This window comes from Chrysochloris asiatica, unplaced genomic scaffold, assembly GCF_000296735.1.
Source record: "Chrysochloris asiatica unplaced genomic scaffold, ChrAsi1.0 scaffold00026, whole genome shotgun sequence".
Classification (NCBI taxonomy): domain Eukaryota; kingdom Metazoa; phylum Chordata; class Mammalia; order Afrosoricida; family Chrysochloridae; genus Chrysochloris; species Chrysochloris asiatica.
The window spans coordinates 18,497,808-18,523,268 of record NW_006408544.1 but is presented as its reverse complement, the minus strand read 5'-3'; the positions used below and the strand labels follow the sequence as shown (position 1 = coordinate 18,523,268).

At 49.7% G+C, this 25,461-nt stretch overlaps 1 protein-coding gene across 1 annotated transcript in view; it reads left to right on the top strand.

Moving 5' to 3' along the window:
- LRP8 (low density lipoprotein receptor-related protein 8, apolipoprotein e receptor) overlaps nucleotides 1-25,461 on the top strand; it is an 89,654-nt gene that overhangs the window by 39,258 nt on the left and 24,935 nt on the right. The window contains exons 5-8 of the mRNA XM_006839867.1: nucleotides 8,149-8,271; nucleotides 17,981-18,109; nucleotides 20,760-21,143; nucleotides 21,876-21,998. Coding sequence (XP_006839930.1) covers nucleotides 8,149-8,271; nucleotides 17,981-18,109; nucleotides 20,760-21,143; nucleotides 21,876-21,998 — 759 coding nt within the window. The remainder of the gene's footprint in view (nucleotides 1-8,148; nucleotides 8,272-17,980; nucleotides 18,110-20,759; nucleotides 21,144-21,875; nucleotides 21,999-25,461) is intronic.

Sequence of the window (25,461 nt, the reverse complement as noted above, 5' to 3'; positions counted from 1 at the left end):
TCGGAAACCCTGTACAAGGTCGCTATGGGTCGGAACCAACTCGATGGCACTTAACAACAACAACAAGCTAGGATTAACAACTATCAGAATAGTTGTGAAGAGTCATTCACTGCTATTATGGTAGAAAGGTGCTAGGCCAGAGCCAGGGTGGAAAATGTCCACCGGCCTGGACAGTGAACAAATCAGTTCCAGAAATCACCACCATCTCCATCCAACAGATGAATGGATCAACAACATGTGGTGTATACATACAATGGGATATTGTTCAGTCATACAGTAAACTGCAGTTCGGATATGTGCTCCAATGTAAATGAACCTTGAAAACATTAAGTAAAATAAGCCAGGCACAATATCATTTAGATGATATTATCTCTGGTGCCCAATGCATCTTGGACCAAAGCAGAGAATTCCAGAAACATATTTATTTACCTGTGTTTCATTAACTATGCAAAAACATTTGACTGTATGAATCTTAACAAATTTGGATAACATGACAAGAGTGGCAATTCCAGAACATTTCATTGTGCTCATGTAGAACCTAAGCTTGATGAAGGGGCTGTTGTTGGACACTGAATGGTTTAAAATTAGCAAAGATATGTGTCAGGCTTGTATCCTTTCACCATACTTATTCAATCTGTATGCTGAGCAAATAATTCAAGAAAAGACTATATGAAGAAGAAAACAGCATTAGGATTGAGGAAGATGCATTAACCTGCAATATGCAGATGTCACAACCTTGCTTGCTGAAAGCGAAGAAGACTTGAAGCACTTATAGATGAAGATCAAAGAATATAGCCTTCAATATAGATTTCATCTCAACAGAAAACAAGTAAACACTCTCACAGTTGAACCGATATGATGAATGAAAAAAAGATTGAAGTTATTAAGGATTTCCTTTTACTTGGATCCACAATCAATGCCAATGGAAGCAGGAGTCAGGAAATCAAATGAAGTATTGCATTGGGCAAATTTGCTGCCTAAAACCTCTTGAAAGTGTTAGAGCAAAGATGTCACTTTGAGGACTAAGGTATACCTGACTCGAGCCATGGTATTTTCAGTTGTCTCATATGCATGCAAAAGCTGAACAATGAATGAGGAAGATGGGATAAGAATTGATGCATTTGACTTATGGTGTTGGCAAAGAACACTAAATAGACTATGGGCTTCCAGGGAACAGTACAACTAGAATGCACCTTAGAAGGAGACTTTGTTTCATGTATTTTGGCCATGTTATCAGGAGGGACCAGTCCCTGGAGAAGGAAATCATGCTTGGTAAAGTAGAGGGTCAGTGAAAGGGAGGATTGAGATGAATTGATACAATGGCTTCAACAGTGGGTTCAAACACTATCATTTGTGAAGCTGGTGCAGGACTGGACAGTGTTTTGTTCTATTGTACATAGGGCTGCTATGAGTTGGAACTGTACTGATAGCCCCTAACAACAACGACACTTGTATAAAGTACCTATAATAGACAAATGCATAGAAACAGCAGGTAGATTAGTAGTTACCAGGGGTAGAAGGGAGGGAGGAACAGGGAGTTATTACCAGGGGTAAAAGGGAGGGAGGAACAAGGAGTTATGCTTAATGGATACTAAGTTTCTGAAATAAACCAAACCATTCTGACTCATAGCAACCCTAAAGGACGGAGAGGAGCTGCTCCAAATGGTCTCCAGTACTGCAAACCTTTATGGACAGACAACCTCATCTTACTCCTATGGAGCAGCTGTTTGGTTTGAACCACCACCCTTTCGATTAGGAGTCCAATGCTTAATCCACTATGCCACAAGGGTTCTAGTTTAGAAACATGCACTGATGATATTAGCACAACATGGTGAATGTAATTATTGCCACTCAATTGTACACGTAAAAACTGATTAAAATGGCTCCATACGATAAGCACTGGACGCAAACAACGAGGTCCGTAGTTCGAGCCTGTTAACCACTCCTCGAGAGAAAAATGGGGCTTTCTGCTCCCGCGAAACATCTTAAAGCCTTGGAAATCCTATACGGGGTCACTATGAGTTGGAACCAACTTAACCGCAATAACATATTCTACCATATATAAAGAAGGAAAGACGTTTAAGAAAACAAACCCATCCCACCAGTCACCTGCCCTGTGGCTGCCCTATCCTGTACCCAGCTGACCTTGAGGCCATCTTCAGGACTGTAAAAGCACTTTCGACTGCTCTGGCCTCCTTCCTCAGGCCCTACCAGAGTTTGGCACACTGTGGGAGCCCAAACCTACCTCAGGGCCCCAGAATGACAGGAGGGAAGGGACCCTTGATGAACAGCAACTGGCCCAGTGCCCAGTGACAGAGCCCTTTATTCCCTCCTTGGAGACTGCTTCCTGCTCTGAAGCTGCCTCCCAGCTTGTTCAGCTGCTGAGGGCAACTCAGTGGATGCTCCTCTGTGTGCTTGGTGCAGAACCCAACTGAAGCTTCCATGAACCTTTCTCACCTCCACTGAGCTGTTCTCCCACATCTGATGTGACTAAGTGTTTTGTTTGGGGAGCTATAGTGGGTCAGAGGAAGTAGCCCTGCTTCTTTCTACTCAGATGTGACCCTGGGCATGTAACGCAACATCTCCAGGTCTGGATTCCTTCATAGGTCAAGTGGGGATGTAGTGGGCCTTTCTCATGGGCCGCCTGGGTAAAGCACACGGGAGATGCTCAGTGTAATAGAGCAGGAAACACACACACACACTAGGATATACATTTCTTTTTTTTAGGTCTGAGTTTCTTGTGAAGGGTAACCCTCTGGTGTCATTAGGAAAAGCCCCAGGCGCTTTGGTTTATAATGGTACTTACTTTAATATGATCCTGAACTATGACTTGCCAAAACGAAGAATTAATATCTATCACTGACATCTGCCCCTTGGTGCTTGGCCCCTGGCCCGGACTGGAGGTGTTCAGGGAAGGTTTATTAGAGGAGGTGGTAACTTAGCCCAGTTTTGTAAAAGAGAGAAGGTAGTATTGGGTAAAAGGCTTTCAGGCAAAGGGCAGTGTGAACCAAGAGTGGTGATGGCGGTGTGTGCCACTAAGTCGGTTCTGACTCATGGTGACCCTGTATAGGGCTTCCGAGGTTATAAATCTTTTACGGGAGCAGAAAGCCTCATTCTTTCTCCTGCAAATTGACTGCTAGATTCAAACTACTGACCTTGTAACGGTTGCCCGGCTCATAATCCTCTAACGACTAGGGTTTCTTGAGCAAGGAGTGATGGTGTAAATATCATGAGATGTCTAGGGATCATTCAGCATTGATAACATCCAGACCCAAGGTCATTCAAGAGGAGAACTTCAGCTTTAGGGTCTGGTGTACCTGAGTTGAGGGGTCCAGACTCCTCCAGGTCTGGGGTATTCTGAGGTATTCTGAGCTGAGAAGAGACTCCCCCAAACCACCCTCAAGCTTCCTGATCTGGAGTCACCTGAAAGATTGTTTTGCCAAATTACCATCCATTTTCCCAACAAAGAAACTGAGGGTCAGAGAAGGTGAGTGATTTTTAGGAGGACGCACAGCAAAACGTAGCACAGTCCATTGTTCTGTAGAAAATCCTGGACCATCAGCCCAAGGTTGAGCTGAGCCTCTAACAGTTGTAAGCCCAGGGCTGTTGTGAAGGATGCTGGGAGTGAAGGTTGAGGCATGGCCTCCAGATCTTCCGGCTCCTGGAGGCAGAAGGTAGCCAGGCAGCTTCAGCTCGCTCACTGACGGTCTGTCAGGCCAACCACCCTCACTCCTGCCCCAGACAGCTAGATGTGGTCAGTTTGGATGCTGGTGCTCAGGAAGGAGCTTGGGCACCAAGATAGCCAAAAGAGAAAAAATCATTGTCATCCAGATGATGCTGAACTCATGGTAACCCCATGTGCTATAGAGTAGAACAGCTCCATAGGGTTTTCTTTTATGTATTTGTTTTCTTGTTATTGTCAAGACAAGACATAGCAAAACACACACCAGATCCACAGTTTCTACATGTACACTTCAGTGACATTGATTATATTCTTCAAATTGTGCAACCGTTTTCACCCGCCTTTTACGTTATTCCTCCTCCATTAACATAAATTCACTGCCAGCTAAATTGCCTAGCTAATCTTTCGATTAGCTGTTGTCAGTTTTAGCCCATAAAAAAAAAAAAACAACAACTAAAGCCATTGCTGTAAAGTCAATTCCAACTCATGGCGACTAGTAGCGTAGTGGTGACGTGTTGGGCTGAGAACTGCAAGGTTAGCAGTTCGAAGTTACCAGCCATTCCACAGGAGAAAGATGAGGTTTTCTGCTCCTGTAAAGATTGACATTCTCAGAAACAGTATTCAGGATTTCTATGAGTAGGAATCGACTCCACAGCACATAACCACCACCGCCAGTTACATCTTGGAGTCCTGGTGTGGCGCTGTGGGTTAATGAGCTGGACTGAGCATTTGCCCACTGTTCTATCAGGGCTGGATAGATCTTAAAAGAGCATAATACTCAAGGCAGACAATCTTTAATACTTAAGCTAAAGTAATGTTTGGTATTTTGGAGACCTCAGGGATATTTTCAGTTTAAGGTTTAAAGATTATCTCAGGGCAGTATGGCTTTGGTGATAGAAATGATGTTGGAGATTACGTGAGAGAAATTTGCAAGACCAGTGACATATTCATGTGAAAATATAGATACCTAAAGCAAACGGAAGAAATGATTAAGCAAAAGAACTGAGCAAAAAGTTTCAAAAGACTATTCAAGAAGACAAACTAAAGGATTTTAATTAAATGTCCAAAGACCTGGAGTTAGTATTTCTCAAGCTGAAAGAACTGAAGAAAAATTCAAGTCTCAGGTTGCAATATTGACATCCTAGTGTGGCTCTGTGGACTAATGTGCTAGACTGTAAAGTTGGATTGAACCACAAGGTTGGGCAGTTCAAGTTCAGCAGTCGCTCCTCGGAAACCCTATACAGACAGGGTCTCTATGGGTCAGAACCGAGTCAACAGTACTTAACAACAACAATGGGCAAAATACTGAATGATGCAGGAAGCATCAAAAGAAGATGGAAGGAATATGCAAAGTGACTGTACCTAAAAGAACTGGTCAACATTCAACCATTTCAGGAGGAAGCATATGATCAATAACGGATGGTATTGAAGGAAGAAGTCCAAGCTGCACACTGAAGACGTTAGTGAAAAACAAGGCTCCAGGAATGGACAGAATACAAATAGAAATAGTCAACAAACTGCACCAATGGGAGCACTCACTCGTCTGTGCCAAACATTTTGGAAGACCTAGTCACCTGACTAGAAGAGATCCGCATTTGTTCCCATTACAAAGAAAGCTGGCCCTACAAAACGTGTAAATTATCTAACAATATCATTAATATTGCACTCAAGTAAAATTTTGCTGAAGATAATTAAATGGTTACGGCAGTAAAATCGACAGGAGCTGCTGGAAATTCAAGCTAGATTCAGAAAAGGACATGGAAGGAGGCTGTAAGCAGAGAATACCAGATGTTTGCTTGTATTTTATTGACTATGCAAAGTCATTCGACTCTGTGGATCGTAACTAACTATTATGGGTAACGCTGCAAAGACTGGGAATTCTACAATGCTTAATTGTGTTCATGCAGAACCTGTACCCTGAACAAGAGGCAGTTGTTCAAATAGAACAAGGGGATATGTGGTTTGTAATCAGGAAAAGTTGAAGTTGTCAAGGATTTCATTTTATTTGGATCTACCAACAACATTCATGGAAGCAGCAGTCAAGAAATCAAATGAGGTGTTTATTACATAGGGCCAATCTACTGCAAAAGACCTCTTTAAAATGTTAAAGAGCAAAGATGTCACTTTGAGGACTAAACTGTACCTGACCCAAGCTATGATATTTTTAATTGCCTCAGGTGTATGTGAAAGCTGGGGAAGAGTGGATGGATTTGAATTGTGGTGCTGGCAAAGAGTATTGAAAGTACCATGGACTGCCAGAAGAATAAACAAATCTGTCTTGAAAGAAGTACAGCCAGAATGCCCCTTAGAAGGAGCAAGGATGGGGAGATTTCTTCTCATCAGGAGGGACCTGTCCCTGGAAAAGGACATCCTGCTGGTAAAGAGGGTCAAAGAAAAAGAGGGAGACCCCTAACAAGATGGATTGTTACTATGGCTGCAATAATGGACTCAAACATATAACAATGGTGAGGATGGTGCCGGACCGACCGGGCAGTGTTTCATTCTGTTGTGCATAGGGTCCATTGTGAGTCGGAGCTGACTTACTGACACCTAACAACAACAACCCATCACTCGTCTGTCTGTTTGTTACACATTTCAAGAAGGCAAGGTGGCCAGAGGCACCAGTTATTTGTCAGAAGGGACCAGTCCCTGGAGAAGGCCAGCATGCTTGGTAAAGTAGAGGATCAGTGAAAAAGGGGGAGACCTCCAACAAGATGGATTGGCACAGTGGCAGCAGCAGTGGGCTCAAGTGTAGCAGCAGTTGTAAGGATGACACAAGACTGGCTGGTGTTTTGTTCTGTTGTGCATAGGTCACTATGGATCGGAACCAACTCGTGGGCACCTAACAGCAATAAATCAACAACAACAACAACAACAGGGAAATAGTTGCAGGACTTTCACCCAGCCTTCTTGGCTCCAGGAAATGTGGATTCCGTGAGAATTTGAAAATCTGTCCTGTAGTTTCCACTTTTGGATCAGAATTTGTCTATGAAATCTTTGATCACAGGATTTTCATGACTGCCCGATTCGTAACCACTACACTACCAGAGTTCCTTCGGTACTTCATTTTAACAGAAGCATGTCACCAGGCCTTTCTTTCGAGGTATTACTGGTGAGTTCAGACTTCCAACATTCAGGTTAGTTGTTGTTGTTGTTATGTACCATCGAGTTGGTTCTGACTCATAGTGACCCCTATATAAGGTTTCTAAGGAGTAGCTGGTGAGTTTGAACCACTGACCTTGCGGGTCAAAGCAACCTTGTGGTCTAGTGCTTGATCCTCTAGTGCTATACCAGGGCTCCTTTAGGCTAGTGGTTGAGCATAAATTGTGTCATCCAGGGACCCTATTAGGACCCAACCAAACCTATTTCCTTCTTGTCAATTCCAGTTTACAGTGACTCTGTAAGGCAGAGTAGAACCACTTCATAGATTTCCAAGGTAGTAAATCTTTACAGAGCCAGACTGCCACGTCTTTCTCCCAAGGAGTGACTGGTGGGTTCAAACTGCCGACCTTTCTGTTAGCACCTAAGTGCTTAACCAGTATGCCACCAGAGTCCTCTACCAGCACAGCACAGAGCAATAATACTGGCCCCTTAGGATACAATCAGCCCTCTCACAGAACAAGGGTCCTGTGTTCGTGTCCCAGCTCTGCTCCCAGCGGTGAGAGAGAGCTTGGCCTGCCTTGTCCTCTGTGAGAATTCAGAACATCCCCTTTCCTTCCCTTCTGATTAAGAAACAGCAATGGTGCCGCTTTTTGCCAGGATCTCTGTGCGACGATCTCCCGTGTCATAAGTTCTCATTACTCCTCCTCAGAGCCCTCGGCATTCTCCTCCCTGTTACAGAGATAACACACCAAGGCCACACAGCTAGAAGCAGGCAGAGGCGGACTCAAACCCCGGTCTTGAGGCTCCCCCCTCCAGCAGATCAGTACTTCAGGGGTAGGGACAAATAATCCAGTTTATGTGATAACCTTGCCGGGAAGATGCTCTTTCTACCATTCTGAACACATAACATCATTAATCTTGCCACAAAGCAATCATTTGCTTTCAGATTTCATTATGGAGAGCTCCTGGGCGCTTGCTGGCGGGGTCTCCATGACCAGCCTGGTTGGGGAAATGGGACAAGCAGACAATAGCTTGGAGAGCTGGCCGAAGGAGCTACCGCAGCTGCCCGAGGGCCTCAGAGAAGGCTTCTGGGAGGAGATGACAGTGGAACCGGACTGTGAGGGAAAAGTTGGGTGTGCTGAAGGAATGAGTATTCCCTGGGTATGATGGATTGTGTCACTTTTGCTGGACTTGAGCACCCCAAGAGCAGGGCCTTCTCCACCTGGTGCTTAGTAAGTGCATGTGGAGTGATTAAGAGTTTCGTTCCTGTCCTCTCTCCTTGGTGACCTAGTGACCTGAATGTGTGTCAGAGAAAAATCCCCTGTGCCTCCCAGGACCCTCATGCTCTTCTTCTCACTCCACAGCCAAGAAGACCTGTGCGGACAGTGACTTCACCTGTGACAATGGTCACTGCATCCCCGAACGGTGGAAGTGTGACGGCGAGGAGGACTGTCCCGACAACTCGGACGAATCCAAGGCCACTTGCAGTGAGTCTTGCCCCCCAGGTCCAGGAGGGTGGCCGTGGCCCTGGGCCTCAGCTTCTCATGAACTCATCCTTGCTGGGTGGTTACGGCCTCTCCCACTATGTCTCTCGAGGGCCCTAATCATGATTCTAAAAGTCCTGGTGGCAGCTGACACTTACTAAGCGCTTGCTGTGTGCGAGCTCTTTGTATTGACCCCCAAAGCAGTGCCATGAGGTGGGTACTGTCACTTTCTGCGGAACACACTGAGACTCAGTATTGAGTGGCTTGCCCACAGCCCACAGCCAGGACTAGGAGGACCCAACTCTCCCCTCTGTCTGACAGACCCCTAATGGCAGTCCAGGCCTCCATGGCCAGCCCACGAGGTGGAGGCAGAGGCAGCCCTGGGAGAGCACAGGGCCTGAACAAGCCCCAGGCCCGCCCCACACACTCAGGGCTTTGTCTCTCCTTGATGTCTGTTCCAGGCCCTAATCCTCAAAGCAAACTTACACCCGCCAGGTCATTCCGTGACATTTGTTAAATTAAAAAGGAGATGAGAAAGGGGCGGGGTGGACCCAGTAGTCCCCAAGGCAGAACTTTAGCATCAGAGCCAGAGACAAAGGGCTGGGGAAGGGAGCACGTGGAGAGGAGGGGCTGGCAGAGACCCCAGGAGCCCCTCTTTAGGGGTCACAAGCTGCTCCAGAGGCAGAGGTGGGGACAATGGAGACCAGAGTCCCATCTAGGACTGCGGCTGATGATAACTGGGTTTCCTTGTCTCCTAGCAACAGAGCCACCAGTCTCCACGTGAAAAAGAAAGGGAGGGAAAGGGAGAGCAAGAGCGCCCCCGCCCTGAAACAAAGGGCTCCTGCTTCCTTGTACAGCTGCCCTTGTCCCCTGAGTTGTGCCCAGGACCCGTCCTTTCCTCCCCAAGGAGCGAAACTCCAAACTTGGTGCTGTTGTAGAGGGCCCTGGGCTGAAGGGAAGTCCAGCCCTGACCTTAACTTCCCTAGGACAAAGCCCTGCCACGCCCACTGATGACTGCCATACACACGTGAGAAAGTGGATTCCCGGTCAGAGAAAGGGAAACTGAGGCCAAGACAGGTTCAGCCCCTTGCCCAGGGCTGCCCAGCTAACAAAAGGAGAGCCAAAATTTGGCTCAGAACCAGAACAGGAATGCATGTTTGGGGAAGAGGCTTTTCAAAGAGAGAGATGGCCAAAGAGGGTGGGAGAGGGTTTCCATCTCTGAGGCAGCTAGCTCCCCCAGCCTCCCCCTAGCAGCTACCTAGGGCAGAAGGGGAGGGGGAGAAGAGGCCATATTATAGTTATAACTGGGGGGACAGTCTTGTCCCCCTCCTCCCCGTGTCTCTGTTGCTTTGTGTTACTGTTGGGCTTTTGCATTTCCAAACCCCACCTCACCCCTACACTACTTCTCTACCCTGTCTTACCTCCTCCCATCTCAGCCCCTCCTCGCCTTCCTCACTGTCTTGCCCCATGTTTCTCTGACTCTGCTTCACCCCTTCCTCCCAGCTATTTGTGTTTTTAACTGTCCTCGAAGCATTCCAGCTCATAGTGACTCTTTATAGGATTTCCAAGGAGCAACTGGTAGGTTTGAACCACTGACCTTGCGAATAGCAGTCCAGTGCTTATCCTACAGTGCCATGCCAGGACTCCCCTCCCAGCTATTGTTATTGTTGTTGTTAAGTGCCATTGAATCAGTTCTGACTCTTAGCGACCCTGCATAGAGTTTCTGAGGAGCAGCTGGTGAACTTGAACCACCGGTCTTGTACTTCAAACCGACCTTGCAGTCTAGCGCATTAAACTGCAGCGCCACATCAGAACTCCCCTCCCAGCTATAAGGCACTGTTATTTGACAGTTGAAGAGTGGGAGGCCCAGAGAAGTCAAGGAACCTGCTTCAAAGACACACAGCATGAAGTATAAGATGTAAATGGGGAACCATAGGGAGGAAGTGGGATAAATGTTCTTGGAAGGAGGGAATTGTAATCACTGAGATGAAACAAGGTGTAGTTTGCTGCATGTAAAGTTGATGATATTGTCTATAAACCTTTACTCAATTCACAATACAAAGTAAAAAAAGAAAAAAAAAGACACACAGCATCCCTGGAGTTGGGAGGCCCTGTTCTCCTTAGAGCTTTCACAGCCATATGATGCATTAGTGTCTTTCCTGCACCCTTCTTGCTTCCTCTGCAACCCAGGCCTCTAACATTCCAGAAGCCCAAAGACTTCATGATTCCAAGATTTCTGGGCTTGGGGATTCTGTGCTTTGTACAGTTTTTCTGAGACCCTCTTTCTCCTTTGCCTGAGCTCAGTTGGGGCACAAGCCCCAAGACCGCACTTCCTGTGCAGTTATATTGATTAGAGGTAAGCAAGGCCTGTGGGTGGGGAGGGCTGCCTTGAGGGGGACCTCAAAGGTCAGGCAGAATGTGGGGCAGCAGGACCTGGTAGCAGGCTTGTTCACAACTCCCTGACTGAATGGGAACCCAGCAACCAACTCTGCTGCCCATTTAATTGGTGTTGCTATAGCAACCTCAATAGCCTACCAGGTTCCTGGGGACTGTGCCAACTTCCAGGATAGAGCTCCTCTCTGCACCCCGCCCCAAAAGATTGTAGGCAGTAAAAGATTAATGGGTTTGGTGCCCTATACAACCTTGCTTGCTAAAAGTGAAAAGGACTTAAAACATTTACTGATGAAGATCAAAGAGCACAGCCTTCAGTATGGATTACATCTCAATATAAAGAAAGCAAAATTCCTCACCACTGGACCAATAAACAACATTCTTATCAACGGAGAAAAGATTGAAGTTGTCAAGGACTTCATTCTTCTTGGATCAACTATCAACACTCACAGAAACAGCAGTCAAGAAATCAAATGACGTATTGCGTTAGGCAAATCTGCTGCAGAAGACCTTTTTAAAGTGTTGAAGAGCAAAGATGTCAGCTTGAGGACTAAGGTGCGCCTGACCCAAGCCATGGTATTTTCAATAACCTCATATGGATGTGAAAGCTGGACAGTGAATAAAGAAGACTGTAGAAGAATTAATGCCTTTGAATTATGGTGTTGGAAGAGAATATTGAAAGTGCCATGGACTGCCAAAAGAACCAATAGATCTGTTTTGGAAGAAGTGCAGCCAGAGTGCTCCTTAGATGCCAAGATGGCCAAACTTCGTCTCTCATACGTTAGACATATTATCAGGAGGGAGCAGTCGCTGGAGAAGGATATCATGCTTGGTAAGTAAGGTGGAGAGTCAGAGAAAAAGAGGGAGACCTCCAACGAGATGGACTGGGCAAGTGGCAGCATCAGTGGACTCAAGTGTGGCAACAGTAGTGAGGTTGGCCCAGGATCAGGCAGTGTTTCGTTCTGCTGTGCATAAGGTCGCTATGGGTCAGTACCAACTTGATGGCACCTAACAACAACAACAACAACATTGTTGGGATCAGGGTCCCCTAACCTGTGAGACCTCAGGCAAGTTGTCCAATCTCCCAGAGCCTCAGTTTATTCATCTGTTAAGTGGACTAATAGTGCTTGGCTTACAGGGATTTATGAGGATGAAACATAGCCATACCAGAATAAATGGGTATGCTGTTTATTGTTCTTACATTTTGACTCTGGAGTTCTGATGTGGTGCTGTAGGATAAGCACTAGACTGCAAGGTCAGTTTAAACTGTAGGGTCAGCAGTTCAAATCCATCAGCCACTTCTTGGAAACCTTTGTAGGGTTGTTATGAGTCGGAACAGACTCCACGACACTAAATGACAATTTTGACTCCAGGCGCTTCCCACCACCAATTTAAGATTAAGAATAGTATGCCTCGTGAGGGAGGCGGTTTTGCATTTAGAGGGAAGGAGTTTGGGAGCAGGTCCCCATCCTGTGTTCTCCACTCTGGATGCTCTGTCCCAGCATTGTTGCCCTCTGGGGGTTTTTTTGTCTTTCCGATATAGTCAGGAGTCACAACAGGAAAGCCCAGAACATTTGCCTAATGAAAGTAGCTTATTCAGCTCTAATTATAGTCACTTGATTGGGGACGGCTTCTGACCCACCTTCTATCATCTGTTGGGAGGGGTGTGGGGGTGGGAGGATGCTTCAAGGTGAATGAGATCTTCTCCCAGGTGCTGCTTATTGAAAATGGGTTTTATTCATGCATCTTAGAACTTTCCCGCCTGGAAGTGGGAGAGTGACTTAATGGATCACCCACATTCACCATTTCCTATTGTTATTGCTGTTGGGTGCTGTGCGGTGGATTTTCCATTCTCAATGATTGTATGTGACCGAGTAGAACTGCCCATAGTGGTTTCTAGGCTGTCATCTTTACAGGAACACATCACCAGATCTTTTCTCACATGGAGCCGCAGGGTGGGTTTGAACCAGCCAACCTTTCTGTTGGCAACGTAGTGCTTAACCTCTGTGCCACACCAAGACTCTTTCCCTTTTCTATTAAACCAAAAACTAAACCAAACCCACTGCCAGTAAGTTGATTCTAACTCATAGCGACCTCATGGAGGGCTTCTAGGACTAAATCTTTATGGAAGCTGACCGCCTCATCTTTCACCCTCAGAGCCGTTGGTGAGTTTGAATTGCCGACCTTGTGGTTAGCAACCCAATGCCTAACCCATAGTGCCATCAGGGGTCAGGAAACGGAAGCCCAGCTAGTGGAGGACTGAGCTGGTTTACGAGCTCTCTACATGGTGGGCTATGCCAGTGCTGTGCTTCCTGGGGGCAGAACTGCTCCATTGAGTGGTACTGTAGTTACCACCGTGTGAGTCACTGGTCCCCTTGGGAGCTGATTGTCATCCCCATTTGGAGACTGGGTCTACCCCTAAGACTTTCATGAGCTGATGTTGTAAACACAATCGCTTAGTGAGCAGACACCAAATAGTTGAATTCTTCTAACGGAAATTTTCATTTTGATTAATATGAACTTAGGAGTTGAGAAAGTACTAAGTGGATTTGGCTTTCTGGGGCAGGATTCTGCCAGAATGTATAATTGCCTAGAGACATGAAAAGATGGAGTTTCGGGCCCCCTTGTCCACTTTGGGGGATCCCAGTTTCCTGAGAGACAGTGGGGTTCTTCACTCCTGCTTCTCAGAACCTGAGAACATTTGGGCTACAGGCTAAGGGCACCACCTGGAGGCATCTGTCACACAGAGAAACTGCTCTCTGAGGTGGGGCTGCATCGTTGCCAACATGTGGTCTCTGATAACAGGGCATCCCCAAGGACTTGGCTAGGCCCCTGCACCAGCCATGTGCATTTCAGGAAATAAAACAAGGGCAACTTTTTTCCAAGCTTTAAGTTAGTTCCAGGCTCATGATATAGGACTTTCCTAATGTTTCCTCATTTAAACTACCCACCCACCAACCCTGGGAGACTATTAACCCACTTTGTCAGACAAGGGAAGCAAACATCCAGGCAGGTTAAGAGACTTGTTTGGGACCTCAGTGCTGGTCAATGACATTTGAACCCAGGGTCTGCCGGACACCAAAACCCACACTTCTTCCTGCATCATGCTGCCTGGAGACATTTGGTATCCTTTGGTATCAGTATGCTGGAAGTGGACTTTAGACCGCCCCCTGGTGGACACTGCCTGAGCAAAGACCCCCCAAGCAGCAATGGAGGGTGGGGATAAGAGACCTGGGATGGAAGCCCAGTCACTTCAAACAAGTGACTTTCCTCCTCTGGGCTCCACTCCCCCATCTTTAAGTGGAGGTAATGGTGTTGCCCACCTTGTAGGGAGGCACTGTAGAGGGGTCTTAGCTGGGTATCCTGACTTGGGGAAGTGGCAGGGTGACAGGCAGTTGTGACACCTGACATCTAGGATCTAAGTGACCCTAGGTGGGTCCTTGTCTCGGGACTCAAGTCTCCATGGCACTGCTATAGCTGCTCATTGATGTGCCCTCTGAGACCCTCAAGTCCTGGCATTCCGGGATGGCGCCTCGGCTCTTGGGTGGGGGTGGGGGTGCAGAATCCTCAAGAGCCTGTAATTAGAGCTGTCTATTTAGGGACACAGCAAATGTCTTATTAATTATAAAGAAAGGAAGCAAAGGATTGTTTAATCATTGTCCTTGCTGAAAGGTTATGCAATTAACTGTATAAATATTCATTAAAAGTTCAAGCGCCTGCCTGCTGCGCTGAGGTCTGCAGAAGCCAGGCCCCGGAGGTGGTGTGGATGGCCCAGGGCCCCTGCAGTCATCTGGGCTTTGGAGGGTAGAGTTTAGAGCTGGTTCTGGGTGCCTTCTTTCCTGACAGGAAAGCTGGGCTTGGTGACGAGGGTAGAGGACTCCAGACTCTACCTGTTCTTACGTGCTGACCAGTACCTTGGTCTCTCTGAGCCTCAGTCTCCTAATTTGTAAAATGGAATATTTACCTGTGGTACCCCCACCTTGCTCTACTCCAGGGCACTGTAATACAATGCCCCCCCCCTAGAGTCCACACTCACAGTTGGCAGGGGTTGTGAGGACATACCACCCTTGTGGAACAGTTGACTGACACACTACGGTGCTCAGTAAAAATAACTCCCTTCCAACTTCTCTGTGGAGTCATTTCTCAAGGCCTGCCTCAGAGGTCAATGGATGCCTTGTCCATCCATCCATTCCAGTGCTTTGTTGGGAGCTAGCAAACATCTGGGATACCTGTATCATGGAGTCCTGGTGTGGCGCTGTGGATTAATGCGCTGGACTGCAAAATAGGTTTGATCCTCTTTGTTGGCAATTCAAGCTCACCAGCCACTCGGAAACCCTATACAGGGTCGCTGTGCCATTGAGTTGGAACCAACGCAATGGCACTTAACAACAACAAATACATTTTTATTAGAGTGAATTTAAGAGACCAGTTAACAAGAAGAAGTGCCCTGTATCTTGTAGACTTGTAGAATGTTCACCCGAGCATTCTCAAACCGTGGGTGCAAACGAATCACCAGGGCTGGGGGTTGGGGGTAGGAGGAGTGGTTGCTAAAATGCAGATTCCTAAACTCTGCCCTTGAAGTCTGGATTAAATCACTTAGAACTGAGACCCAAGAACATGCATTTCTCAAAGTCCCCTTGTCCCGCCTTGCTCTGAAGGCACGCTGGGAGACTCAGAGGGTCCCGCCCTGTGTTGGTGGTGGACGTGCTTCAGAAGGACCTATCTCCCACTCCCAGTCCCCCTCCTCCATATCACCGCCCCCACCCCCAGCACTGCAGACTTTTTAAAATGTCCCTTGAATGTCAGCACTTTTTTCAGAGCACTGCCAGACAGTTGTTTGTAATGGGAAGTGTCTGTAAAATGGCTCTTATGAATGTTGTGTTCCCAAGCTTTATGCTTCCTAACATGTATTCTGAGGCTACCTGTGCGAGTCACACTTGGGGAGTCCAAGGGGCTCTTCTCCCAGGGCAGGGCAAGGCTCTGGGGAGTCTTAGCTCAGACACCTGCCCCCGTCCCAACTGTGTCCTGTTCTGCAGACTTGGTGGCCATCCAGCCTAGCTGTGGAAAGAAGAGGAGTTTGGTGGTACAGTGGGTTAAGCATGGGGCTGCTAACAGCAAGGTGAGCCATTCAAACTCACCAGCTGTTCTGTGGCAGAAAGATGAGGCTGTTGTCTGTGCCTCTAAAGATTTATAGTTTCAGAAACCCTAGGAAACAGTTCTACTCTGTCCAGCAGAGCCGCTGTGAGAAGGAATGGACTCGAGACAGCAGCGGGTATAGAAGGAAAAGAGACAACAAATCTGGGGAAGAGGCAGGAGTGGCCTGCTGCCCTGGGGAGAGATGGACCTTGCCCAGGTTCTGACCTCAGACAAAGCTGACTTTGAATCCCCTGGCGCTCCTTGACCACCGGGTCTGATACACAGCAGTGCTCAAAAAACACCCACTGGAAAATAAACAACCTCGAAGCTCTCCAATACATGGCTAATAATAATAGTTGTCACTTCTTGGGCAGTTCTATGTGTTTTTGTTGTTGTTAAGTGCCGTCAAATCAGTTCTGACCCACAGTGACCCTGTATAGGGTTTCTGAAGTTACAGGTGTTAATTTTGTCATCGTAACAATCCAATGATGCAGATGATTGTTGGCAAAGGGCCTGAGTACTGAAGTACGTTGTTGGCCAAAGTTTGCACAGGCAGAGAGTGTTGGAGCCAGGATTTGAACCCAGGCAACCTGCTGGGGCAACAACAACATGACAGTTGCTGTTGTTGCCTTTGAGTTGGTTCCGAATCATAGCAACCCTGTATAGAGTTTCCAAGCAGTGGCTGGTGAATTGAATCACTGACCTTGCTGTTCAAGCTGCCTTTTCAGTCCAGTGCATTATCCCACAGTACCACATGCTGTGTGCCTGCTGCTGCTGAATCAGTTCCGACCCATAGCAACCCTGTAATAGGGTTTCCAAGGAGTGGCTGGTGAGCTTGAATGGCTGATTGGTGTTGTCAGTATGTGCTGTGGAGTCGGTTCTGACTCATAGTGACCCTATACAGGGTTTCCGAAGCTGTAAATCTTTATGGGAGCAGAAAGCCTCATCTTTCTCCTGTGAAACAGCTGGTAGTTTCAAGCTGCGGACCTTGCGGTTCAGAGCTCGATTCGTAACCACTACTCTACTAGAGAGGGAAGGTTAAATGGATGTATCTAACTCCATGCCTGGCGCTTCCGAGAGATCATGAACGTGGTCTCTTGTGTGCCCTTAGAAGGCAGTGAGGAGCCAGCCCTGGAAGTCTGGGATGGGCCTACCTCATGCGGCCCAGGAACCCAGGACAGGAGCTGCTATCTCCAGCCTTGAACTGGGTTTTCATTCTTTATTCCAAGTTGAGAATCCACCCTGGGGCTCCAGGCCCCTGATTGAGTCAGCCTATGCTTGCACTGCAGTAATTATAGCTGTGAGGTCCCACTGGGCTCGGCCAGGCAACGCTGCTCTCGTCAGCATCACTGAGGGAGAGGGGTCTTCGGGGCCTTGGTGAGCCCACCAGTCTACAGACTTAGTTCATAGAGTCATCGATCTGGAGGGCAAACTGAAGTTCAGTTAGTGTATCTTGTCCAGGGGCACCCAGCTGGGAAATAACAGAGAAATGCACTGGGTATGATGGCTCCATGCTGCTAGAACTCAAAGGTTGAGCCCTAGAAGGATGGGAGATGGGACAGATGTGGCAGGCAGGGGGACCAGGAGAGTGTGTTATATAGACCAACTGATGGGGTCAGATTTCGGATTTTATCTACCTGAGAATTAGAGTCCTAGGGGTAGACAAAGGACCATTGGTGTCACAATGGTTAAAGTTCTTGGCTGTTAACTAAAAGGTCAGCAGTTCAAACCCACTAGCCACTCTGGGAGAAACCTGTAATCAGCATCTGTAAAGATTACTACAGCCTTGGAAACCCTATGAGGCACTTTTTCTCTGTCATATAGGGTTGCTATGAGTTTGTTTTGGTTTGGTTGTGAATTAGGGGCAAAGGAGCCCTGGTGGCCTATCAGTTAGTTCGGTGCTTAGCTGCTAACTGAAAGGTTGTAGCTCAAACTTACCCAGCAGCTATGTGGAGAGAAATGAGCTGGCAATCTGCTCCCATTAAGATTGCCACCTAGAAACCCTCTCGGGACGGTCTTGCTCTGTGCCATGGGGTCAAAATCTATTATTTAATAACAATGGGGGCTTCTTCTCGAAGGAAGCTTCTCAAATGAAGGTGGCTAGAGCCAGGCAGTAGGATTGATTAATGTCATGTCTGTGCCTGCCTTGGCTAAACCGTGCACATGTGTCTGTCTGTCTTTGCAGCCAAGCAGGTGTGCCCACCAGAGAAGCTGAGCTGTGGACCCAGCAGCCACAAGTGTGTGCCCGCCTCATGGCGCTGCGATGGGGAGAAGGACTGTGAGAGTGGAGCGGACGAGGCTGGCTGTGCTACCCGTGAGTCCGGGCTCCAGGGCCCAGGCTCTGTCAAGCATGGCAGGCAGCCTCAGGGAGCTGCTTCAGGGGAGTGGGAGGTACACAGGAAGGATGATGACCAGGGCACGAGTACTGGCCAGGCACTTTGGAAACATTTCTTTCATCCTCACTACCACCCCAGGAATAGCCATCATCATCCCCATTTTATGGATGAGGAAACTGAGGCTCAAACAAGGGAGGGACAATGCCGAAGGCTAAGGAGTGGAACTGAGATGCAAATTCAGGTCGGGACAGCACAGCCCGTGAATTTTCTACCACGTCTGCCATCTGCCCATCCATTCCATAAGTCTCTACTGACCTCCTAGAGAGAACAGGGCGGCTGGGGAGGGGCCAGAGCCAGAATTGGCCCTGGCAGTGTCGTAGGGGAGCAGGGGATGATTCCTAAGGTGTAAAGGATGACTGTTGCTTAAATCTCAAATCCGGGCACTAGTGTCACAGAGCGGCAGGGAAGACATTCCTACAGCCTCGGCAGGGACAGATGGAAGTGGTCACTGGGACAGTTCCACATGACTGAGCTTCAAACACAGGATTATCTCCCTCCCAGGAAGAGGGGCTGGCAGGGCCTGGGCCAGCAGGGAGCGTGGCCTGGTCTCATTTCAATTCGATGGGCACTGACTGTGTGCCAGGCCTGGAGCCAGGCTGCCTCTGGGAGCTCACAACAGTCAGTAACTAAACAGGGAGGCTAGGCTCAGATACAGGCAGCCACTGAGGAGAGCTTTCACCAAACGCTTGCCCACATCCATTCCCCTCCACAGGCCTCTACATTGGCATGTTTCCTGTAGAAACGCCACTTCCTCCAGAGGCTTCTGAGTCACAGCATTCTAGAATTCTACGTCTGAGATTTCAATGATTTCAAAGATACTGGCCTGGCAGTTTCAAAGCCCCATAAGTGCATTGGCTTGTTTCTTCAGAGCTGATGATTTTACTGGGCCTCACTGGTCAATAAGAACCCTGCCTGGGTCCTCTTCCCTCTTCGATGCCCTATGGCCAGTTTTTTTTTTTTTCTCAGCTACAAAAGCCACCAGTCATTACTGCAGAAGGCAGAAGTGTCTCTAACTAGGGCACATAGTGGTAGAAGCATTCCCCATTAATGATGGACAATTATTGGGCTTTACTGGCTTTTTCTCTGCTTCAGCTCCCAACCACCTGAGCAGAAGAGAAAGAATTCTTCCATCTTCCCTCAGTATCTCAGAGTTTCTTCTGTTTGAGGGTAGGGTCCCCAGGTATAAGCCTGAGACCATAGATCTTAAAGTTCTTGTTTGCTCCAATAACTTGCAAAGAATGAAGTACAAAGAAGCATTTCCCACGAGAACGCCCCCTCCCTTGAGCAGTACAAGCCAAGGCTGGACAGGAAGGAGGGGAGCTAACGAGACATCAGCATAATCTTGGGGGAGGCTGGTGTCATGGGGTAGCATGTGTCTTACCCACCAAGGCTCCAACATCCCAAAAGCCCAGAAGGGAAAAAATTGCAGCTGTCAGAATCGTGATAGAACTGTCAAAAGCACATGGCATGAACTGCCTACATGGTGAAACTAAAGACATCACTCTGTTATGTTCAATAACAATGAAAATTGCTATTTTTTCCGTCAGAAAATAAAAACGCAGGCTCTCGGTGCCCCTAGGTGGACAGACTTGGTACTACCATGATCAAATTCCCTAGAATTAAAGCCACATCCAGACCCTCCCTTCTTGGGCCTTCAGGCCTGTGCTTGGTTAGGTGTGGATGGACAACCAGGGAGGGAAGGAGATGAGCAGGTCACTCCATTGCAAAGAGCTTACACTCCGGGATGGGAGGAGAAAACCGGAAAAACTAATACGAGGAGTCAGTAGGAAGGGAAAACCCCAAACCCAAATTCTGGTTCAGTCCTCATCATAGACTGACTGTGACCTGGGGCAAGTCCTTTCCCTCTCTGCGCCTCAGTTTCCCCATCCATAAACTGAAAGTTGGGCTGGCTGCTCCCTAAAGCTCTCCCAGCACCTGAACTCACAGCAGCCCACCAGAGAGGGAAACCCAAGCCCTCAAGCGGAACCAGTGGGCTTCACTGTTAATTACCCCTCATGCCTGTGGTCTGTTCAGTGCCCATCCACTCCACACCTGCTCACAGAGAGCTCTGTGCCAGGCCCAGGGACAGCGTGGGTTGGTCTTGGTGGCCATCCCTGAGGGGCTTGTGGTCATAAAGCAGACAGGGAAGGACATGAAACCCAGACACCTGAGCCACCTTCAAAAGGAGGGCAGAGGAGAGGGAGCTTCCCAAGCAAGAGGGCACCAGGCACGCCCGAGAAGGAGGTAGGATTAGGGTAGCTAAGAGCTAAGATGCATCACTGAAATGGACCTAGAGGTGGGTGCCCAACACATGGAGCACTTTCCAAGAGCATCACAAGGCGTCCTACTGGCCCACTAGCCGCAGGGCAGGATGTCTTGCTATCATTTACCCACTGAGGCCTGTGAGACTCAGAGTGGGCAATTGTGTTGCCCAAGGTCACCCAGCTGGCTGCTCTAGGCCACAGCTCCCAGCAGATTCATGCTGGCGCAGAGTGAGGGTCAGGGCCCCTGCAGCGGGTCTGGCCAGGATGGGGTCCAGCGAGCCGACCGGCTCTCTGTCCCGCGCAGTGTGCGCCCCGCACGAGTTCCAGTGCAGCAACCGCTCGTGCCTGGCCGCCGTGTTCGTGTGTGACGGCGACGACGACTGTGGTGATGGCAGCGATGAGCGCGGCTGTACCCACCCGGCCTGCGGGCCCCGAGAGTTCCGGTGCGGCGGCGACGGCGGCGCCTGCATCCCCGAACGTTGGCTCTGCGACCGCCAGTTCGACTGCGAGGACCACTCGGACGAAGCAGCCGAGCTGTGCGGCAGGGCGGGCCCCAGGGCCACCGCCGCGCCCGCCGCCTGCGCGCCCGCCGCCCAGTTCGCCTGCCGCAGCGGCGAGTGCGTGCACCTGGGCTGGCGCTGCGACGGCGACCACGACTGCAAGGACAAGTCGGACGAGGCCGACTGCCGTAAGCCCCCTCGCCCCACCGACTCGCCCCTGCCCGCTGCCTCCGGGCCCTGGGGCTGCGGATCCGCCCGGAAAGCATTTTCTGATTTCCGAGGTGGGGAAAGTTCCGTTCAGGTGGAGTGCAGGTCTATCTCCAGAGCGTCCTCAAGGCTACCTGTGCCTGGGGGTGGAGTGGGGATGGAAGGTGACCCCTCCCTGAGATTCCTTTCACCCTCTGCCCTTCTCCTGCGGATACCCTTAGAAACTTCTCCACCCTCCTTGGTACTGCTGACTCCTAACCCTCTCTGCTGGGTTGGACCCCTCCTCTGGGTACCTGAGGAAATTCAGTCCTCAGTCCCTCTGCATCCCGAGTTCCTAGAGGAGGGGGGTTATGCCAAGTTGTCTCTGAGCTCCTGACTCCCTGCTCAAGAAGGGTCTGCCAGATGAGCTATTAAGCAGAGTGTACCAAGATGCAAATGAGAGCTAACAAGCTGCCCTAAGGGAGTCACTGGGGACAGGCAGTGGATGGAAAACAGGAGACCTGAGTTTTTGTCCTGGCACTGCCACTTGGGCAAGGCCCTTCCCCTCTCTGAGCTTCAGTCTCCCCATCTGTACATTGGCGGTGCCTTGGCCCGGTCCCCTTGGAGGACCACCAAAACTCAGCCACTCTCGTCTGTTCCTGCCAGGGGTGGGCATGGCTCTGGATGGGGAAGATACTGTTGATCCTGACCCTCCCCTACTGCTCTCCCGGCAGCGCTAGGGACCTGCAGTGGGGATGAGTTCCTGTGCAAAGATGGGACTTGTGTCCCTGCAATGAAGCGCTGCAACCAGGAGCAGGACTGTGCCGATGGGAGTGATGAAGCCGGCTGCCTGCAGGGTGCGTGGGGCAGGCCAGGGGACTGGGTTTCCAGGACAGAGGGGCTCTCCCTTTGCTCTGGAGAAAGAATGGTGAGATCTCCCCTTGCGCCCTGCAATGTGTCTGACCCTAGAGTATCACTGACCCCTAAATCACCTGGATTCTGTCTCCTGGGGTACAAGTGGTGCCAGAACTGAATTTCTAAGGATTTTGCAAAAGCCAAAAGAGACCTAGGGGCATGTGAAACGCACCACAGGAAATCCATTCCCCCCACTCATCCCTGTCCAACCTTCCTAGTAGCCGACTGAGTCTTGCTCACCTAGGAGCCCCTTTAATTATCAAATGGCTCTTCTAATCACCCCACTAATAGGAACGGGAATCCTGCCACACTGGTCACCTGGAGGAATGGTAAGGAGTGGGCAGTAAGGCACCCTCTCCTATCCAGGATTGTGGGGTAAAGCTCCTCCCTCAGGAGCTTGCAGGGTCCCTAGATCAGACCCAGACTCATAGTGTTGCCCAGCTAGATGCTGCTCAGATGGCCGTGAGGTCCTAGTCAGGCCTTCTATGAGCAGCGCACCCACAGCCCTGCCTGTGAGCTGTCTGTTCTGGAGACCAGCAGGACCTGGGACTGGCACTCCATAGCCTCCATGGAGCCAGACCCTGTCTCAGCCCTTCTTGCCCAAGGCCTCACAGGTATTATCCACTCTCTTGTCTGGCCTGACAGAGTCTACCTGTGAGGCTCCCCGCAGATTTCAGTGTAAGAGTGGCGAGTGCGTGGACGGCGGGAAAGTGTGTGATGCTCAGAGGGACTGCCGGGACTGGTCGGATGAGCCTCAGAAAGAGTGTGGTACAGTACCTGTCTGCTCCATGCCAAATTAATCCTCCCTTGCTCCCTACTCCTGACTTCGGGCTCTTGGCCCTCCTCACTCACCTGTACTTCCTTGCCTTCTGTTCTGGCTCTCTCTCTGGATTCAGGCCCTGTCCTGGGGCCTCTTGCTCTGCCACCCCTACCAGACTCAAGGCCTTTCCCTCCTGGCCTGAATGCTCTTAAGACTGCTTCCTTTCACAAGCCTGGTCTCTGCTCCTCACTCCTTCCACATTTAAACTCTGAGCGTGTGCTTACTCTGGCACTTTCTCTCGTCCTCGATGTCCCTGCCCTGATGAACTAGTCAAGGCCCTGACCTCTGAGGACTCCCAGGCCCCACAAGAGGCCCTGTAGTGGGAGAGGTGTGGAACAGGAGGCAAGTGGCCAGTTGAGATACATCCCAGAGCTATCTGGCTTCCTCCAGGCCTGGGTGAGGTAGGTAGACCCAGTCATAGGAAATGACACCATCCTCGGCCTATGGAACTCAGAGTGGCTGGGAACACCAGACTTACAAGCTAAACAGGCTTAAGAAACTGACGGAGGGAGCTGCCCTGATGTCTAAAAATGTCACGGTGGGCTCCAGGCTAGAAAGAACAGGAAAGGCTAACCAAGTGGTAAGGTGGACATCCCAGAGAACATTCAAAGATCAAGTCATCCCTCTGTAGATACCATGAGGTCAGAGATGGAGAGAGATTTGGCCAAAGACCCCCAGGGAAGAAAGAGCCTGGATCAGCCCCTCCCTCCCTTACAAACCTGCTTTTGCCCCTCACCAACCCTCCTGAAGGCTCAGAGGAGCTGATGCTGCAGAGCTTCCCTGGAACGGCATGTTTCCTTTTCCTTTTGAAGATAAAGAACTCATTTTGACAGGAAGAATACATGGGCAAAATTCACTCAGCCTCCACCTGGGCTTGTAGGAGAAGACACACCGCTGCCCCCACCCCACCACCAAACACACACACACACACACACAAAGGACCTGCCAAGAGAAATCTCAGGAGGCAGAACCAAAGGAAAAGGGAGACAGGGCTCAGGAGCAGCTGTGTCTCACCACCCTCCCCTCCCACCTCAGTGCTGACCTGCTAAACTCTCGGCTTTCCCCTTTTGCATGGCTCACCGAGAGACGTATGCGTGCATGTGTTTGTGTCTGTGTGTGCCCTCTGTGTCCCTGTGTTAGTGAGAGGACAGTCTCTGCTGTGCCCATGACCCCCTGAATAAGACAGGGGCATGCATGCATCTGTCTCCGCGTGTGTCCCATGTCTACGAATATGCCTGTGGAGTCGGTGGCCCATCTGCCTCTGCACGTGAGCTTGTGTGTGCATGCAGGTGTGTGCATGGGCTGGGGAAAGTGGGAAAATTCCTTCTTTCCAGGGCAGCCTCAAATTCTCTCAGAACTTAGACCCCCCAGATAGACTCCCCAGCAGAATCACCTCAGGCTGGAATGGGGAAGAACCAGAAACTTCCCATTAGCGTCACTCTCCATGCTGGCTCAGGACCTGGGCAGGCCACCCAGGGAAGGGGGTGACAGGGATAGAACAGTCATTAAGCTCTGCTGCTTGCACAAGGGGGTGAGGAAGTGAATGGGTGCATGAATGAAGCAGTGGGTGTGTTAGTGAACAAATGAATGGATGGTACCAGTACCAGAGAGTTCAGGGAGATCTTGGAGTGTCGGAAAGATTCCCGCAGGGAGCATCCCCTAACTACTGTGGCTCAAGAGACAAGCTTCCCAGTCCTGGATCTGACACTGGGTCACCTCCCCTCCCCTCCACCCATGGCCACCCAGTCATGGGGTTGCTGTGGTCTTGTTCTTTCAGCTTCTCCAACGTCCCGGGGAAACAGAAGGAGGCCCAGGGGTAAAGGGGACATTCGCTAAGCATGGCTCAGCCTGGAGGTGGGGTGCCCACAGCTGTGCATGGCCTGGGGCGGGCTGGCTCAGCTCAGCTTGGTTGCAGTGTTGGCGCTTGTGTCTGGTGGGCAGAGGGGAGGGTGTGGCCCCTCCCTTGGCTTGCAGAACTAACCTGCTGTGTGTGATTCTGGAGCTCTGGGGACACTGTGAGAACTTGGCGAGCTGTGTTCTTGGTCTCCCAGACTTCTCCTAGGGCCCCGCCAGAAGGCGGTAAGGAAGCTGGGTGGGGGTGGGAGGGGGGCAGGGGCACCAGGCTCATGACTGAGTGTAGGAATAGGAGCAGGTGTCAGGAGGAGAGCAGGTGGAAAAAACAATGCATTGTATTCCTTCAAGGTGGGAGAGAAATGACTTGGGAGTAGCTCCTTGTTTAAAAAAAAAAAAAAAAACAAGGGAGGCCTGGGAGTCTCAGATTAAAAGAAGCTTAATAGGGACCACCCTGTATTCAGGGAGATTAACGCTGCATCCTGCCCAGACGGGGTGCGTCTACAGAAAGGAACCTGAATGGCAGAGGACTCAAAACCAGTGCTCTGAGGAGGAGATGCTGAGGGAGTATCTGGACCCAAGCCAGCCCCACACAGCAGAGCAAGAACAGGCGACTGGGAAGCAGTGAGCTCTGCAAGATTCTGGGAGTGAACGTTGGGCCTACATGCAGGTCCCTTCAACTCTGAGGTCACCAAGAAGGAGTCATTGCAAGAGACATGTTTGTGAAAGCAGAG